This window comes from Cherax quadricarinatus, chromosome 47, assembly GCF_038502225.1.
Source record: "Cherax quadricarinatus isolate ZL_2023a chromosome 47, ASM3850222v1, whole genome shotgun sequence".
NCBI lineage: Eukaryota > Metazoa > Arthropoda > Malacostraca > Decapoda > Parastacidae > Cherax > Cherax quadricarinatus.
In genome coordinates, this window is record NC_091338.1 from 24,451,586 (window position 1) to 24,471,183 (window position 19,598).

General features: G+C 39.0%; 1 protein-coding gene across 1 annotated transcript in view; it reads right to left on the reverse strand.

Moving 5' to 3' along the window:
• Positions 1 to 416: 416 nt before the first annotated feature.
• LOC128696576 (glutamate receptor 4-like) overlaps positions 417 to 19,598 on the reverse strand; it is a 74,482-nt gene continuing 55,300 nt past the window's right edge. Inside the window, exons 15-17 of the mRNA XM_053787898.2 lie at positions 15,265 to 15,364; positions 8,477 to 8,606; positions 417 to 539 (exon numbers count right to left, since the gene is read on the reverse strand). Of these exons, the coding sequence (XP_053643873.2) occupies positions 417 to 539; positions 8,477 to 8,606; positions 15,265 to 15,364 (353 nt within the window). The remainder of the gene's footprint in view (positions 540 to 8,476; positions 8,607 to 15,264; positions 15,365 to 19,598) is intronic.

Genomic DNA, 19,598 nt, shown 5'->3' on the forward strand with positions numbered 1-19,598 from the left:
TTTATGTGTGTGAGGCTGGTGATAGACTCTGCTATTTGGAGATAGACATCATCTAGTTTGCTACAGTCTACCTTCCTGCTTTCTCACATTATGCAGTTCTGTAGTTTTCTGAAACAAAATTCGAGGATGATCACATGATAAAAAACAAGTAATATTTATTAATTTATTGTGTGCTAAGGAAAAAAATAAAAACTGCGAGAGTAAAAATAAGCGAATATTCACATCCTGTGCAATCCCGACTTTTTATACACATTTTTCGTTTTGATGTTTATCAATGTGGTATTTTTACATTATATGAAGAAGTGGCATTATGTACATCGAGAGTCAAAAAATGTTACTAATTCCTTCCATTAAGGAAGAGAGTTTACGAACTATGCAAGTGCCAGTGAACTATCTTCTGAACCTTCTGCTTGAAATTATGAAGAGAGAAAGACAGGAGTGGAGGACTTGTGAGTCTGGTTCAGACGGGATGTGAACACTTCGAGTCCCAGGACCACGAGACCAAGTACCAGGCCGCCAGCCAGCACGGTAAACATACCCTGAAACGCACAACATGAGGAAGAATTCATACATGTTTATTACCATTTTTCAACCTGAGACAATTCCCACCGAGGTAGGGTGACCCGAAAAAGAGGAAACACTTTCATTATAATTCACCCCAGAGGCGTGCTTACACTACAGTTAATAACTGCAAGATATCCCCACAGTTTCTTCAGAGTGCAGGCATTATACTACCCACCTCCAGGAATCAAGTCCGGCTAACCGGTTTCCCCTGAATCCTTTCATAAATGTTACAATGCTCACACTCCAACAGCACTTCAAGTAATACAAATCATTTGCCTCCACTCGCTCCTAAGACCCTCATGAATGCTTTCTGGAAAGTCCAAGTCCCTCACACACAAAACCTCCTTTACCCCCTCCCTCCAACCTTTCCTAGGTCGACCCTGCCAAGTTTTTCCTTCACTACCTTCACTCCAAGTCATCCTAATTTGTTCCATCCTCTCTGTATGTCCGAACCACCTCAACTACATCTCCTCAGCCCTCTGTATATTACTTTTAGTAACCTCGTGCCTCCTAGTCTCCAATCCACGAATTCTCTACATAATATTCAAACCACACATTAACCTCAGACACGACATATCTACTGCCTTCAGCCTCTTCCAAGTAGTGCGCTTTGCGACTGTATGGCTCGGAAGTAACACCTAGGTGTTACTTCTCGTTCCCCTCCTCCCCACTTCCGGTCCCCCTCCTTTCCAAGCCCGCGACCGCCCGCCCCGCGATCCATCCCGGCCCGCCTTGCACCCGCCCGCCCGCGCTCGCCCGCAGCCCCGTTCGCCTGCGCCCGCGCCAACCTGCGCCGCCCCTGCTGCACCTTCTGCAGCGACTTCTGCTGCGCCCCCCCCCATCGCCCCCGCTCCTCGAATTTTTTTTCGATCTTTTTTTTAATTTAATTTTTTAGTATATCGCTATGAGGTGTGGTAAAGGTTGCCCCTATGGGTACTCCTATGGGAAGACCTTCCCACTCCCCCTAAGATCCAATTTCCAAAATTTTACAGGGTTGCCAAATTTCCATTTATTTTTCGAATATTTCATTTTTCTCGATATTGGTATTACATACAAACTCAATATTCATGTTCCATCTTCACGGACCAAGATTACCCTCCACTTCCTCGGATCAAGATCTCCCTCTCCATCTCACACCTCCCACCATTCACTACCATCTCCCCAAAATCCCTGCTTTACATCCTCATACCTACATAACCCATACTCAATATTCCTGCTCCGTCTCCTTGGGTCAAGATTTACTATCCATTTATATGGGGGGGTGCTCATGCATATGCAGGTCTAAACAAGGTTGGTGTGACGTCACTGACAGCTGAGTAAACACAGGTGGGGTGAGATGTCACGTGATAACCGCCCGTCGTCTCGGGGTACCACAGGTTATATAAAGTAATATCAAGCTGGGTCACTCTGTGTCCTCTCATTAAGTTAAATGAACTAAAAATGCAAGATAAATTTCTGATAATACAATTTTATTTCATATACAACATATGGGAAACATTACATTTTCTCCAACTAAACAACTCATTACATTTTCTCCAGTTCAACAGAGAGAAACCATTACATTTTTCTCTAACTCAATCACAAAAATCTACATTTTTTTTTACACGATACGACAAAAAATTAAATTGTCACAAAATAAGATTTCAGTTCACAACTTCCACTTTCTACACCTTACAACTCCCCTCAAGTCTACAGTTCTGCAAATTGACATGGACTGCCTACGAGTCTTATCTGAGTCACTCCTAAGCATCGTCTGAGACTATAACCTGTTCTCTCTCTCTACCTCAACACCACCAATCAACCGTAACATTGTCATAGAGAGAATTAAACCCTAGTTATATAAAATATGCACACTCAATCCATTCTTTAAAATATTCACTCTTAACTCACAATTTTTCCCGTTTTATTAAGTCATCAAAAAGTACAAAAAAATATTTTTACATACCCAACACCTCACTCATAACCAACAACATTTCACAACACCCAAACATCTCACTCTTAGTTTCTTCTTTTTAACTTAAAAGAACATAAAGTGCATCATGTCTGAACAACCGTGTTCATGCCAGGTGGGGTGTGACGTCACTCACCGCCAATGTGATCTTATCTGAGTTACCTCAGATAACATCACAAGTCACCCCCATCCACCACCATCACCCTCACCCAATTCTTCCATAGAGAGAATTAATGCCTAGACTAATACAAGAAAAAGGTATGAGTCACACATACTTTTCACACTCAATTCACTAGTCTCAATTCAACAAAAAAGATACAAATTTCACTCGTAGCTCACAATGTTCCCGTTTTTATCTCACTCATAACCCACAAACACCCACAACCCACAACACCCACAACAACCCACAACTTATAACCTCTTTTCGGTATCTCTAGTTCAGCAACAACACCCACATCACTTAGCATTTTATTCACAATTTTTCCTCTTTTGATACAAATTTTTCTCAAATGATTAATGGCACTAATACACATTTTCACTCTTAACCAAGGATAACCCCAAAAATTTCCCCTTTATCGTTAAATACAACAAGACACAAATTTCACTTATAACCCACAACTCCCCCAACATCTATTAATTTTCACTTGTCTCAAACAATATCCACAATTTTCCCCCGTTTGACTCTTTCATCAGAAAATCACCCACAACACTCACAATGTTTTTCACCAATACAAGAAAAAAAAGGTACAAGTTTTACACACACACACACACACACACACACACACACACACACACACACATACACACACACTTTTCTCCATAACTGTTAAGAAATATTTTCTCTCATCAACAACAACCTGGAACATCTAACTACGTATTGAGATGTTGAAGGTTATTGTTGATGAGAGAGCATATTTCTTAACAGTTATTGAGAAATGTGTGTGTGTGTGTGTGTGTGTGTGTGTGTGTGTGTGTGTGTGTGTGTGTGTGTGTGTGTGTGTGTGTGTGTGTGTGTGTGTGTGTGTGTGTAACCTGTATCTTTTTCCTGGTATTGGTGAAAAAAAATGTAAGTGTTGTGGTTGATTTTCTGATGAAATAGTGTAACGGGGGGATCTATGGATATTATTGAGGCAAAGTGAATCTTTTGTCGTATTAACGAAATCTTACCTCGTATTATGTAAAATTGTGACAAGTGAATCTTTTGTTGTATTTATCGAAATTGAGGAATTTCTGGGTTATTCTGGGTTAAGAGTGAAGTTGTGTATTAGCGACATTAAACATCTGAGAAAAAAAATTCGTATCGAAAGAGGAAAAATTTTGAATTATGAGTGAAATTTGTATATTTTTGTTGAATTGAGATGGATGAATTGAGGGTGAATAGTGTGGGACTTGTATCTTCATTCTTGAATTGACAAAAAATTGTTAGTGTTCTGGGCGATTTTCTGATGAAATAGCAACACGGAGAAAATTGTGGATATTATTGAGACTAGTGAATCTTTCGACGTATTTAGCGAAAAAGAGGAATCTTTTTGCGGTTAGTGAAAATGTGATGTGGGTAGAATTTGGGAGTATTCAAATGTTATTTAGAAGTAATCAAACGATGTTTTAGGAGCATTCAAAGGTGTTAGAGTGTGCTTCTGAAGGTGTTCAAAGTAAAGTGTGGTGTCTGTGTGTTAGTTTTGGTAATGTCGCATGTCATACGTGTATTAGTTAGTTTTTTTTGTGCTAATGTTGTAAAGTCTGGAGAATGAAGGGGTAGTTTGGTGGATGAAATGTAATTTCAGTTAATGAAATGTGTAAGTGTGGATGAGTTAGAGATGTCAAATATTATTTGGGAGTATTCAAATGATGTTTGAGACTATTCAAAGGTGTTTGAGTGTTCAAATGATCTATAAGATTGTTGTGTATAAGAGTGTTGTTCATATGATGTATGAGGGTGTTGTTCATATGATGTATGAGGGTGTTGTTCATATGATGTATGAGGGTGTTGTTCATATGATGTATGAGGGTGTTGTTCATATGATGTATGAGGGTGTTGGTCATATGATGTATGAGGGTGTTGTTCATATGATGTATGAGGGTGTTGTTCATATGATGTATGAGGGTGTTGGTCATATGATGTATGAGGGTGTTGTTCATATGATGTATGAGGGTGTTGGTCATATGATGTATGAGGGTGTTGGTCATATGATGTATGAGGGTGTTGTTCATATGATGTATGAGGGTGTTGTTCATATGATGTATGAGGGTGTTGTTCATATGATGTACGAGGGTGTTGTTCATATGATGTATGAGGGTGTTGGTCATATGATGTATGAGGGTGTTGTTCATATGATGTATGAGGGTGTTGGTCATATGATGTATGAGGGTGTTGTTCATATGATGTATGAGGGTGTTGTTCATATGATGTATGAGAGTGATTTGGTGGTGTTCAAATGATGTATGAGTGTGTTTTAGAAGGTGTTCAAAGTAAAGTGTGGTGTTTGTGTGTTAGTTTTGGTAATGTCTCATGTCATAAGTGTATGAATTAGTTTTTCTGTGCTAATGTTGTAAAATCTGGAGAATGAGGGAGTTGTTTGGGGGATGAGATGTAATTTCAGTTAATGAAATATGTAAGTGTGGATGAGTTAGAAATGTCAAATGTTATTTGGAAATATTCATAATCTTATTTTGGAGGTTTATCAGTGTTGTTTGGAAGTGTTCTAATGTAATTTTGGAAATATTCTGTTATCCCAAAACCTACTTTAAATCTTGAGTATAATGTTTTGAGGGAATGTGTCTAAAATGTGATTATATCATGTCTTAGTTATATGTGTTCAAGATATGTTATAGTGCTCATATTATGTTATAGTTGGTGGTGATGTGGGTTATAAGTGCAAAAAAAATCTTTTTTATTATATAAAAATTGAGACGAGTTAAAGATTTTGTTGTATTAACGAAATCTTAATTCGTAATATGTAGAATTGTGCCAAGTGAATCTTCTGTTGTATTTATCGAGATTGAGGATTTTTTGGGTTATTCTGGGTTAAGAGTGAAATTGTGTATTAGTGACAATAAACATTTGAGAAAAAAATCGTATCGAATGAGGAAAAAATGTGTGTTATACGTGAAATTTGTATCTTTTTGATGAATTAAGACGGGTGAATTGAGGGTGAATAGTGTGTGACTTGTGCCTTTTTTTTCTTGTATTGGCGAAAAATTGTAAGTGTTGTGGGTGATTTTCTGATGAAAAAGTAAAACGAGGAAAATTGTGGATATTATTTGAGACAAGTGAAAAAAAGTGAAATTTGTGTCTTGTTATATTTAACAAAAAGGAATTTTTTTTAGGTTATCCTGGGTTAAGAGTGAAAACATGTTTTAGTGCCATTAAACATTTGAGAAAAAATTATATTGAAGAAGGAAAATTGTGAATAAAATCGTAAGAGATGTGGGTGTTGTTGTCGAACTAGAGATACCGAAATAGAGGTTTTAAATCGTGAGTTGTTTCGAGTGTTGTGTGTTGTGGGTGTCTGTGGGTTATGAGTGAGAAAAATGGGAAAATTGTGAGTTATGAGTGAAATTTGTATCTTTATTTTTTTGAATTGAGACAAGTGAATTGAGGGTAAATAGTGTGTGTGACTTATATATTTTTTCTTGTATTAGTCTAGGCATTAATTCTCTCTATGGAAGAATTGGGTGAGGGTGATGGTGGTGGATGGGTTGTGACGTCACACCCCACCTGTCATGAACACGGTTGTTCAAACATGAGGCACTTTTAGTTCGTTTAAGTTAACAAGAGGAAAGTAATAGTGAGATGTTTCGGTGTTGTGAAACGTTATAGGTTATGAGTGACGTGCTGGGTATGTAAAAATATTTTTTTGGGGGGCTTTTTGATGAATTAATAATAACGGGAAAAATTGTGAGTTAAGAGTGAATATTTTAAAGAATGGATTGAGTGTGCATATTTTATATAACTAGAGTTTAATTCTCTCTATGACAATGTTATGGTTGATTGGTGGTGTTGAGGTAGAGAGAGAGAACAGGTTATAGTCTTAGACGATGCTTTGGAGTGACTCAGATAAGACTCGTAGGCAGTTCATGTCAATCGGCAGAAATGTAGACTTGAGGGGAGTTGTAAGGTGTAGAAAGTGGAAGTTGTGAACTGAAATCTTAATTCGTGACAAGTGAATCTTTTGTCGTATTGTGTAAAAAAAGAAAAAAAATGTGGATTGCTGTCATTGAACTAGAGAAAAATGTAATGTTTTCTCTCTGTTGAACTGGAGTAAATGTAATGAGTTGTTGAGCTGGAGAAAATGTAATATTTCCCATATGTTTTATATGAAATAAAGTGTATTAACGAAAAATTGTCTTATCAGAAATTTGTATTGAATATCCATAACAAATAAAAACTAGATGAAAAAAATTGTGTATTAATATTATCCTGCAGTTTAGCTAATGTTTGCTCGACATGATTTATCTTACATTCTTAGTTCATTTAACCTAATGAAAGGACACAGAGTGACCCAGCTTGATATTACTTGATATAACCTGTTGTACCCCGAGTGAGGTCATGGGCGGTTATGTGACGTCACAGCCCACCTGTGTTTACTCAGCAGTCAGTGACGTCACACCCCACCTGTGTTTACTCAGCAGTCAGTGACGTCACACCCCACCTGTGTTTACTCAGCAGTCAGTGACGTCACACCCCACCTGTGTTTACTCAGCAGTCAGTGACGTCACACCCCACCTGTGTTTACTCAGCAGTCAGTGACGTCACACCCCACCTGTGTTTACTCAGCAGTCAGTGACGTCACACCCCACCTGTGTTTACTCAGCAGTCAGTGACGTCACACCCCACCTGTGTTTACTCAGCCGTCAGTGACGTCACACCCCACCTATGTTTACTCAGCCGTCAGTGACGTCACACCCCACCTGTGTTTACTCAGCCGTCAGTGACGTCACACCCCACCTGTGTTTACTCAGCCGTCAGTGACGTCACACCCCACCTGTGTTTACTCAGCAGTCAGTGACGTCACACCCCACCTGTGTTTACTCAGCAGTCAGTGACGTCACACCCCACCTGTGTTTACTCAGCAGTCAGTGACGTCACACCCACCTTGTTTAGACCTGCATACGTATGAGCACCACCCATATGAGAGACCCAAAAATTGATCAAAGGAACTGGATAGTAAATCTTGATCCAAGGAGATGGAGCAGGAATATTGAGTATGGGTTATCCAATCTTTCATTATCTAAATTTTTTGTTACCCTCATCACCTCTCTGTTTCCTATGTTCACTTTGAATTTCACTCTTTTACATTTTTACATACCCTCCCAAACTTGTGCAACAACTTTTGCAACTTTTTTTCGTAATATCCTAAAACAACAGTGTCATCAGCAAAATGCAACTGTGACAACTCCCACTTTGTTAGATTCTCCACCTTCCAATCCCACACCTTTTGTCAACACCCCTGTAGTCACTATAAATATATAAAACATTTGTAAGTATATTAAACATCTACATTATATTATATTAAACATCTATAATTACATTAAAAATCTGTAATTATGTTAAATACCTATAATTATATTAAACATCTATAAATATATTTAACAACCATTGTGAATAACCTCCCTTTCTCCTACATACCCTAACCTAAGCCTCATTATCCTCGTAAAAACTCTTAACTGATTTCAGTAAACTACCACCAGTTCCATACACTTGCAACATCTACCACATCGCTTCCCTATGCATCTTATCATATGCCTTTGCCAAATCCAACTACTGTACTGATTGTAATAAAGCCAGACCATGCTACGGTTAACTCTGGATCATTACAATATCAATATTTAATAATTGTGTAGGACGAACCAATAGGTTATCCAATTTTTCAATAAAAATTTGTTAGTCTGTCATGAATTAACAGACTGATTTAGCTCCTCATTACAAAATTATTTTATGTTATTTATGTTTGTCTTTACCCAGAGGTTAGCGAGGGAGAGAGTTGTTTTGACAGTGATCCTGGTGGGAGGTCGTTCACATCTGGTGGAGTTGATACTGAGTTGCTTCATCCAGTAGTCATATAGACCAGCTTCTGTCACCAACTTGATTCTGTGTGTTGTAAAATTCAAAGATTGGCAAGTAAATAATAGAATATAACTTAAGCATTGAACATTAAAATGGTATGAAATACCGACAGGTTGTTAGGTAAGACACATATGCAACAGTTAGGTATCTTTATTTCGAAATAAAGATACCTAACTGTTGCATATGCGTCTTACCTAACAACTTAAGCATTAAATTTTAACAACGTGACTACCCAGAGAAGAACAACTTATTCATTCTCCCTCATCTCACAGATGTCATTTCACAGCTGTCATTTCACTGCTCTCATTTCACAGCTGCCATTTCAGTAGAGCATGGATTTCACACTAACTTTACATGTGCCCTCTTCACCCATACTGCAATTCCTAGGATCAAGATCTACATCCTAGCCCCCATGTGGAAATTTATTGAGACCAAAAATTCCACCATTGGATTCTTTTGTAAATAAGTTGATGCTGCAGACACAGGAACCCTTAACACCCACTCAAACAACGACACCAGCAGAGAAATCGTAAGATTAAATATACTAAGATAAACTTACATTTAAGAATGAATTAGGTATGCTTAAACTGTTAGTAAATAATATTAGGATTAATATGGTAGCCTTAGACCTTAATATTAGGTAATATTAAGTTGTATTAAGTAATGAGATTAGGTAAATTGTGGTAGCTAGCATCTCGCACAAGCAACTGGCAAAGTCCTTTCATGATCACTGCAGCTCTAGAATAACGATCATCCTGGTAGAACACAGGTTTCCACGACCAGGAGGTAAGTACAAAATCACGGCCAATGATTACAACCAAATTGCTCGAAGTATAAATTGTAGGCTATTGAAGAAAGGCAATCATATTGATTGCATCCACTTTGTAAATTTGCGTGGTAAACCGTTTCAGTTAGGTTTGGAGGCTGACGGTGTACATTTTGATGAAGAGTCGAGTGAGTATTTGACAAAGAAAATCGTTACACTCATCGAAGAGTGTCGAGACGCATCTGTTCATATCTAACTTCATATCGTGCTGTTGGGTGGGCTAATTAAAGTACGAATTAGTGTCGCACTCTAAAACACAACTATGGGAATAAATCAAGTACGACCACAGAAGAAAATCAAGTACGATCATGGAATAAAATCAAGTACCAACTGCTTCACCTCTAATGAAACTAAAGTGATCTATGGCAGTGCATAAGTGACGCTTAAACAAAGCACGTGATGAGTGCCAAGAGATTGGTCATAACGTGAATGTGGATTGTGAAGATCTACAAAGCTGCCTGAAGCTTTTAGAGGAAAGGATAAAGGTTTTTGAGGCAGCATATCTCACCTATGAATCACAATCCTATAAGGTAAACGAGTCTGAGGATATTGTTGGGAGCTCGTGATGAATACGAAGGTGCAAAGGCTGAGTGTACAGCAGAGATGAGACATTGTAAGTAGCACTGTCTCATCTCAGGCTGATATACCAGGTAAAGTCACCAATATGACTGGAGGTACAGGCAGCCAGACTCCAGTCAGTATGTTGCCTAGGTTGCCACCATCCAATTTACCAACGTCTGATGGTACTTTAACAGGATACATCTCATTTTGGGATCGGTTTAAGACCCAGACAGACGACAGGAATGATTTGTCGGACTCGTAAAACTATAGTAGTATTTGCAATCCCAGCTTAAGGGCAAAGTCCTAGAATTAATCAGGTGCTACCCAATCACCAGTCATGATTACAAGTATACCAAGAACTAATTAAAAAAACATGTCTGGGAATGCAGAGGAAATAAAGATAGCCATATGGTATCGGTTATTGAACTTGGAGATTTGTCGTCACGACCGTCGAAGCTTAGAGAAGTTCTGTATTGAGTTTATGAGTTTGACAAACAACCATAGCGACTTGTATGATTGGGATTATTCAGAAAGGATTGTTAGCCAGACAATTCAAAGGAAACAAGCTAGCACTACAATACATGAGTTGCATCTGAAATGCCAGACGAACCAATTTACGATATAACGAATCAATGATGGGCTAGATCTCGTGCTCATCTGATTATAGGTGAGAGAGAAGTGTCACCACCCTATAATAAAACAGATAATTACTCTAAAAACTCGGGAGATGAATCTCAAGCCCATAAGAGTGTACCATGACCAAGAAATGTCTAGTGTAAAAGCCTCTAAACAGAACCTCTAATTATACAGCACCGAGCAGTAGGGAACAGAGACTAAAAGAGTTACAGCTATGCTTAAAGGGTTGTGGGGAACACGAGGCAGAAGATTGCTGGAAACATCTTTAGGAGTGCTGTAACTTCCGCAGAGGCAGGCATCATACTGCGGGCTAGTAGGGATGTGTTTCAGTGATAGATAGGATAGAGCGCCTGTGCCTACAGTGGCAGCCAACGTAATGAGTGTCTCTAGTCTGAGAGGGGGTTACACAGGTTGTGCTGCCATAGCTACTGCCTTTGCATAGGTTGTGAACGGGGAAAGGTCTGGAACAACTCTATTATTCTTTGGCTCAGGAGCAATAATGTCTATGATAACAGAGAAGTTGGTGGTCTAATTAAATTTGAAGGTCACAGCAGAGTTACTATGGCATTGGGAGAGGCTATAAGACAGGCCTCTCCCAAGACTTACGATATTGTAGATGTCACTGTTAAATTAGATGGACATTGAAGAATCCTTACAGCTTTGGTAGTCAAGACGCTATCTATGGCAATTACTGCCAGAGGCCCTCCTGCAACCAGCAGCCGAGTGAATGAAGTTGTTTGGCGTAAAACAGGCAGACCAGGATATTACGACTGACACAATCAGAAATGTGGGTATTCTGGAGGGAGCCGACCAGAAAGATGACTTCACGTCCACATGACGAACATTAACCCTTTGTCAGGCAATGTCTGATATAATGGAATTTCACACTTAACTCCTTTAGAGTGGATAGAGTAACTCAATATAAGATGAATGAGGCCATATAAATGGAATTCTGATGGTTAGTTTCCGAGCAATTGCTAATTTGTGAAAGGCAGTTAAACTCGCCCATGCCCGAAATAGGGAGTATAAATTTGAATGCTGTAAACTTGCAATTGTTAATAAAACTCCCAATATCTATTTTTAAAATTTATTATACAAACATACAATATCAAAAACATCAATGGAACTTGTATCAAAGCATTTTAAGAACATAAGAATGTAGGAACACTGCAGAAGGCCTACTGGCCCATACGAGGCAGGTCCTTATCAAAACGACATCTACCTAAAGCTACTCAAGAAATAACTCCCGTACCCCTTAACACCAATCAAACCCAGCCCCTCCCACTCATATATTTGTCCAGTCTCTTCTTAAAGCTATCCAAGGTCCTAGCCTCTATCACCCCACTGGGAAGACTGTTCCACGCATCTACAACTCTGTTAGAAAACCAGTACTTACCTATGTCCTTTCTAAATCTAAATTTATCCAACTTAAATCCATTATTCCTGGTTCTTACCTGGTTCGACACCCTCAGTACTTTATTAATGTCTCCCTTGTTTATGCCCGTCATCCACTTATACACTTCAATGATATCTCCCCTTATTCTACGCCTCTCCAGAGAGTGGAGATTTAAGGCTTTAAGTCTATCTTCATACGGGAGGTTCCTTACACAGTAAATCATTTTAGTCATTCTTCTCTGTATGTTCTCTAATGAGTCTATGTCCATCCTGTAGTAAGGGGACCAAAACTGAGCAGCATAATCTAAATGTAAGTATTAGAAAAATATAAAAATGAAAGAAATAGCAACAAGGACACATTGCAAAGGGATAAAACTTTCAAGTCCCATATTCCTGAGATTCATGAGGAAGAGCAATCATTGTATATTACTAATTGCTAGAATGGAAGTCTATGAAGCAAAGGGTCATTTTGGAGGTCAACCTGGGACCACTTAGGTTCAACTTGAAGAGCAAGATCGTCATAAGTATGTTCCTCATCAGGGTACTCCTCGATCGTAATGCCTCTCTTTTTCTTGACTTTCTGCTTTTTGGCTGGCCTTTCTTCCTCATCACTTGACACCTCTGCACCCAGTGGCAAGTATTCATCACCACTATCAAGCAATTCAGGGTCATCTACCTCTGGTTCTGAGTCACTGTCATCCAAAATGCAAACATATTTTGACCTAGTGTCGGAGGGCTCCCCATAAAACAATTTCTCATTGATCTGGAAGGACAATAAAAACGTTCTGTATACATCCAGACCACTACCGAATTCATATATGCAGTAGAATTTTTTTATAAATATTTATTTTACTGAAAGTGAACTATGTCCCTACTCGGGCAGAGGCAGTCCTGACTGTCCTTCTTTTGTTGCACTTTTTTCAACTGCCTGCTACACTCACATTATGCTTCACACAGATGTACACACTAAACACAACAATCAGTACTTACCGACATTGTAGAGGGTAAAATCCAAGAGTATATTAGTGACACTAGATGGAAAAAAACCCACTCTGGGTGACGCCAAGCCAGAAGTGTTTACATTTTGTTCTCTCAACCAATGGGAAGCCGGCACACGCCATCACCACTTATCTGAAGCGACTCAGGGAAGGCTTGTGATTGGTCTGAATTAAAGAACGGGAATCCAGATGCTCGGTGCGAGTAGGATGACACGTGTAATGGTGCACGTGTTTAAGGCAGTCAAACCTGCCTCTACCCAACAAAGGGGGAAGGAATCGGTTTATACAGATCCTCAGTTCGATATATCATCGGTGGCAACAAGATTCCACCCGAATTCCCTGCAACACCAGAGAGGATTGGAAGCCGAAACCATGATAGCAGGTAACGTAGTAATAATGAGTATTAGAACACATGATGAACTATCAGGTAAGCCGAAACATCCAGGGAGTGACGGACACTCAACCACCTTGGAGAAACGGTTTTATGGGGTACCTCCAAGGAGAAATAAATGGTCAGTTGAGCCAAGAAATCTTGCATCACTGGGAAGGAAGGCTACCTGGGCATATGGACTGCTAGATGGGAAAGCATGAAGCCAATCAGACAAAGCTAGACATTTGAAAAAGGAGAAAATTAAAATAAATGGTGTGAAGACTGTCGAAATCGACAAGTCTCCACCTCTAAAAAGTCACACGATAGAAACTGGACAAGCGAAGTTAGACCAGTGTCTCTTTGACGAGAGTGGCCGGACACCACTCGTGTCCAGGGCCCGCGGTGGGGGCTTGCGCGAGGTGAATTTTATGTAGACTCAGCAACTACCATTGCCGGCGGGAGGATGTGTAAATTTGAAATAAAAATTCCTCCGTCGTATTCGTTTGTAAATTAGTTGATGCGGCAGTCTCAGGAACCCTTAACACCCACCCAAACAACAATACCAGCAGAGAAATCGTATGATTAAACATATTAATTGATAGATTTACGTTTAGGAATGAATTAGATAGGTTTAAATTGCTAGTAAATAATATTAGGATTAATATGGTAGTTTTAGACCTTAAATATTATGTAATATTAGGTTGTATTAAGTAATGAGATTAGGTAAATTGTGGAAGCTAGCACATCACACAAGAAAGTCTAGTTCGGGGCATGCTGGACGCTAGCTCGTCCTTCTGGACAAAGACATCATGAAGTAAACAGCTCAGTGCAGATGATAAGCCAGTGATCACGCTGTCTTCAAAATACCGCCAGGAGATCATCAGTGAGCCCTCCATTCGTCTTCCCAGACCCCGTAGTAAGACAATCTGTTGCATTTCTCAGAGTACTTGTTGGCAAACGGTATTTTGGGGAAGGTAAATATATGAGCTGCGGTTACATGTATAACATCTGGGTATTTTTATTCTGCAGACGTTTCGCCAACGAATCGCTTTATCAATACAATACAGAAGACTTAATAAGTAATCATTTCCTCGGCCTAGGGCAGGTGTTCATAATAGTAGTCGTGACGAATCTGAAGCACCCGCAGCAAGACGTGGGCTTTTATACTGGGAATCAGATGAAGGTATTGTCACTAGTAGGCAGGATTTCCCAGTAGTAGATCATTCAAATTATGAAGACGTCTGTATCAAGATTCCATGATCACAACTGCTTGCTACCCTAGAGATGGGCCTGTGGTATTAATTGTGATGTCCTCTGTACCAAGATCCCATGATTGCAACTTACTAAAGCTGGCCCACTCTAGGTTCGATTCCCAGCAAGGAAAAATATATTTGTGTGTCCCATAGCTGGATTGCTAGTGCACTCAGTTCACACAATGAGGTTCCGGAGTCGTTTCCCGGTACGGCTGAAAACATTAGGACGTGTACAAGTTTGCATGAGACACCTGTCCATGTTCACACATCAGTAAAATAGGTACCTGGGTTCTAGTTGACTGGTGTGGGTCGCATCCTGGGACAAAACTGACCAAATCTTCCCGAAATATGCCACTGATGTCAGCTAGACCTGTACACCTTGTACATGTACTTGTATAAATTAAGATATTATTATTATTATTATTATTATTATTATTATTATTATTATTATTATTATTATTGGGGAATCCCGCCTGCCTGTGACAATACCTTCAACTCGCTTGGCTCCTGTATATATCTCTGTCTCGCTACCTGTGCTATAGATTCATCAAGAATCTAGGCTGAGGTACTAATTACAGAATAAAGATACCCAGGTGTTACGTCTAATTCATAATGTTGTAGGCATTATACACCATTGATATACCTGTTATTCATGGCAGGCACAAGTGGATTGTCCTTCTGTCCGATCATGGAGAGAAACGCTGCTAGCAAATATTCCCTCGACTGATAAAAGTCACACCGACCTGTCGAGAATAGTTAGTTTGTTAGTTTTATTGACTTTCAACTTCGCTTGGTTTTTAAATAATTCAGTTGCCATTAAACTAACAAAATGCGTTAATCCCCAAAAAATAAATGAGCAATAAAATATACAGTGAGGTCTATACTCACCTAATAAGCAACGTGAAAATTTGTTTTTGCCATAAATCTACGAAAATCAATATCGCCGAAACGAAAACTATATATAACTGACTTTATGAAATATTAGCTTTATCCCTTCAACGCATATAACTTGATAATAAAACTTCTGAGCGGCTTCAAATGTAGTGTGCTTTGTATTTTATGATACTAATATCTCTGAGATAACAAGAAAATGCCTCTTCGGTTGAGCTTCATAGCTTATGTTACGTAGTTGCAAGTTTGAATTAGCTTTGGTCTATGCATGTGCTATTTTTTTTTTTTCATATAGGAAGCTGGATTATTATTTTCCATATGATGACTTGTGAATACCTCCTCTGGTTTGTTCACTCTTTAATGCTAATATTTAACTGTATTATAACTATTCCTATCGTATGCATTCAAGCACGGAGGTGCTGGGGTTGTACAATACAGAGACACCTTTCTCGGATCACGCAGCAGCGAAATACTACTGATTTTAGATTTGATTATCATCAGTTACCCAAATTTATCTAATTATTCCAAAACATTAACCCAATAACTATAAAAATACATAAATATGAGACAATGCTTTAATGTGAGAACGGATATGGGGACACCACTTAGGAGACTGAGCAAGCATAAATATGTAAACAAAACAGCGTCCATGCTTTTTTCTGGGTTTTGATCATTGTAAAAACAAAACCTTGTAAGTATAGGTTGCTGTAGCTGGGGCATGTATGCATATTTACTCTACATATATTACTCCATTTGAGAATTTGGAGCTACGTGAGAATGTGAGAATTGAACGTAATTGAATGAGAATGTGACTGAATGTGTTCTAGGACGACTGAGCGGGAGTACGCAGCAAATATGTCGGCTTCCGGTCAAGAGAGTTAGGAGGAGCAAAGTTTAATAACTGGAAGGAAGAGTACGATATGGAGAGAGCATAAATTTATAGAAAAAATTGAGACTTTGGCAGAGGTTTACCTGGAGTTTACCTGGAGAGGAATTCGCGGTTCAACGCCACCGCTGCCCGGTCTGAGACCAAGCCTCACAAAGGCTAAAGAGTTTTAACATATGTGGGTCGACGATTAAATGACTTACATTTTCAGAATATCTGTAATCATTTCATATGTATGAAGATCATCAAATCATGGAAGCAATGGGTATCGCGTCGATCCTGCAGGAACGGAAGTTTGCATCTGCATATAGTCTTTCCACAGGGGATGACTAACAAGCTACTAGGCATAAAGTTAATCCCTTACGGTGAATAACAGTGAGTTTATTAGGAGTAACTGGCAGATTTAAAGCACTAATCATGGCCGGGTTTGCCTATTCAACTTCAGGTAAAATGGGCTTAAGTTTTAAGAAAGATCAGTATAATTATACAGTTGGATCTTAAGATGTGAAATTGCTTTGACATTCGACAGTAAATTAAAACCAGAAATTTAAGCGGAGCGCATACTCGGATAAGGGACAGTGAAATTCCCAAGTTGACTGAGTGATATATAATACGTTTTAAAGTTCTTGCTACAGTTCACTCTGCACAGACAATGACAAAATCGTCTATTTTGAAGAATGATGTCGAAAGAATCAGTCTATGTTCATTTATTACTATGAGAAATAAATAAAGGTGTATCAGGGACACAGCCTTGTGGCACACCTTTAATTTATACAAATCAGAGGAAGATTATTATTCCTCCGAACTTTAAAGCGTCTTAAAGAAAATCCCTAATTAAGGAAAAGCCGAGGCCTGGTTTGGAGGCGTATGGAATGATTTTGGGATAAAATGCTGAAACGCCAGATATTCGTTAGCATTTTTATACCTAAAAGAGACAACCATAACCGATTACGCATTCTATAGTAACAATTTAAAAACAGCACAAGTATGAGGAATGGGTCTAAAATAAGATGGATCATGTTCTCGTGTAATCTGGCTTGCAACAATGGAACGCTACAGCAGTTTTCCATTTAGAGGCAAAATATCTTCGGGCCATATTTGGTTAAAAAGGTGTGATTACAATCGCGGTGTGATTGTGTTGCAGCGCATAGATGAGTATATCATCAGGTGTGGCTGTCGCAAGTCAGCACGCAGGCAGTGTTGATGGAAGTCAGCGAAACTGTCAGGAAACGTTGTACTGTTCATCGGTATGAAAAGTAAATAACAGAGGGGAGATCTCCCACTCGGGTTTCAAATGGCGAAAGAGGGGTAAATTAAGACCTGGGAAATACGAACTATGTTAAGCTCGACTCCTTCGGCAGGGTCTGCTTCTTTAAACCCACAATAGTAAGGACTAGAAGAGTGTCAGGAATATACTTGCCTGCTAATTTTCATACTCCAGATTTTGCACATAGAGGTAGTGGAATTTATGGTGGACGCAAAAGCATGCCAACAAGTTCATTTCGTCCGTATTATGCTACGCACAATCTGTTTTGGCTGCTCGTAATTTAGGAAACAGTATACAGTGGACCCCCGCTTAACGATCACCTCCAAATGCGACCAATTATGTAAGTGTATTTATGTAAGTGCGTTTGTACGTGTATGTTTGAGGGTCTGAAATGGACTAATCTACTTCACAATATTCCTTATGGGAAAAAATTCGGTCAGTACTGGCACCTGAACATACTTCTGGAATGAAAAAAGTTCGTTAACCGGGGGTCCACTGTATAGCAAAGGTGTAACACTAACGATCCTACGAGCGCAGTCTGGAAACCTTCACGAAACACATTTCTGAAAATGTTACCCTTAGGTCTAAGGGATGATGAGTGCAGCTGTGGAAAAAGCCAAATGACAATGAATTGTAATTAATCAATTGTAGAGAAATCAGGAGGATGAGAAAAGAATGTAATGTGAATAGAAGGGCGGGTAAAAGAATGAGAAATAACAAAAATGAGAAATTATCCATACGTGTAAATCATTTATTATTGTGCAATTGAAACTAGTGGTTTAGAGACAGTAGAGAGGGAAGGCAATACACCAGAGGAGAGGACGAGATCAAGTAACTACCGCGAGTAACCCCTCAAGGAAGGTTCCTTGATGTTGGTGAGGGGCTCTTGATTTAGGGAATTGGATCTGTGCTCCAGTTCCCCGAATTAAGCCTGAATGCCTTCCACATCCCCCCCCCCAGGCGCTGTATAATCCTCCGGGTTTAGCGCTTCCCCCTTGATTATAATAATAATACCGCGAGTAACAGAGTGACTCTCTCCAGGGCAATAAGGACTGATACACTGATCTGTCTTGACACATGAAACTTAGAAGGTTGTGCTGATGTTAATAAAGACATAATATTACTTTCAAGATGGCTTAATTGAGTTCATGTTGTTTCAAAACATGGGCAGAAACTCGAAAAAAAAGAGTCTTCATTATCTAAACTTTAATAACAATCTAACAGTATGAATAACACTCTAATTGAACAAATTCCAATTCAACTCTCTTGGAAAACAGATTATTATAAGCATAAGAAAGCGCTATAACAGTATTGGGATAATAAAATTTCGAGCATATTAGATTTATCTTGACAATGTTTCATTTACTTTCCCGGGCTCATAAACACAGATCTAGACATCAAGAACATCTCTGTGTTCTATGTAATAATGAAGATTGGGTAAAAAGATATTTGGCAGATTATCTGGACGGCGGCCATTTTGTAAAATGTTGAATTTTGTTGTTTGCTACAAACGTAACTCTTGGCGATTTTCCTCTATTGAACTCAGTGGATATCAAGCTGAATTCACAACAAAGAATCCGCTTTTCCTATTTTCTTAATGCTACATTCTGTAATTTGTTCTAATGTTCCTTCAATATAAGACTATTGGTTTCCATGACATAACGGGGAACGAATTTTCCCTGATAATCAGTCTCATGTTTCTTCGGTTACTAAAGTATTTTAAAAACCAGCGTCATCGCTCGGCTATTTATATATTTATTTCGTATGCAAATGTGAGAGCATCACTGGCTAGTCTGCTGGAGTGGAGCGACTGACTTAGTCTCTTCTGAGTGCCTTTTCCTACAAAAACTTGAAAGTGCATCTTTTCGTTAGCTGCATTTTATGGACTCTATTTAGAGGAAGGTTCGAATTTTTATTGTTATTAGTGAACTTT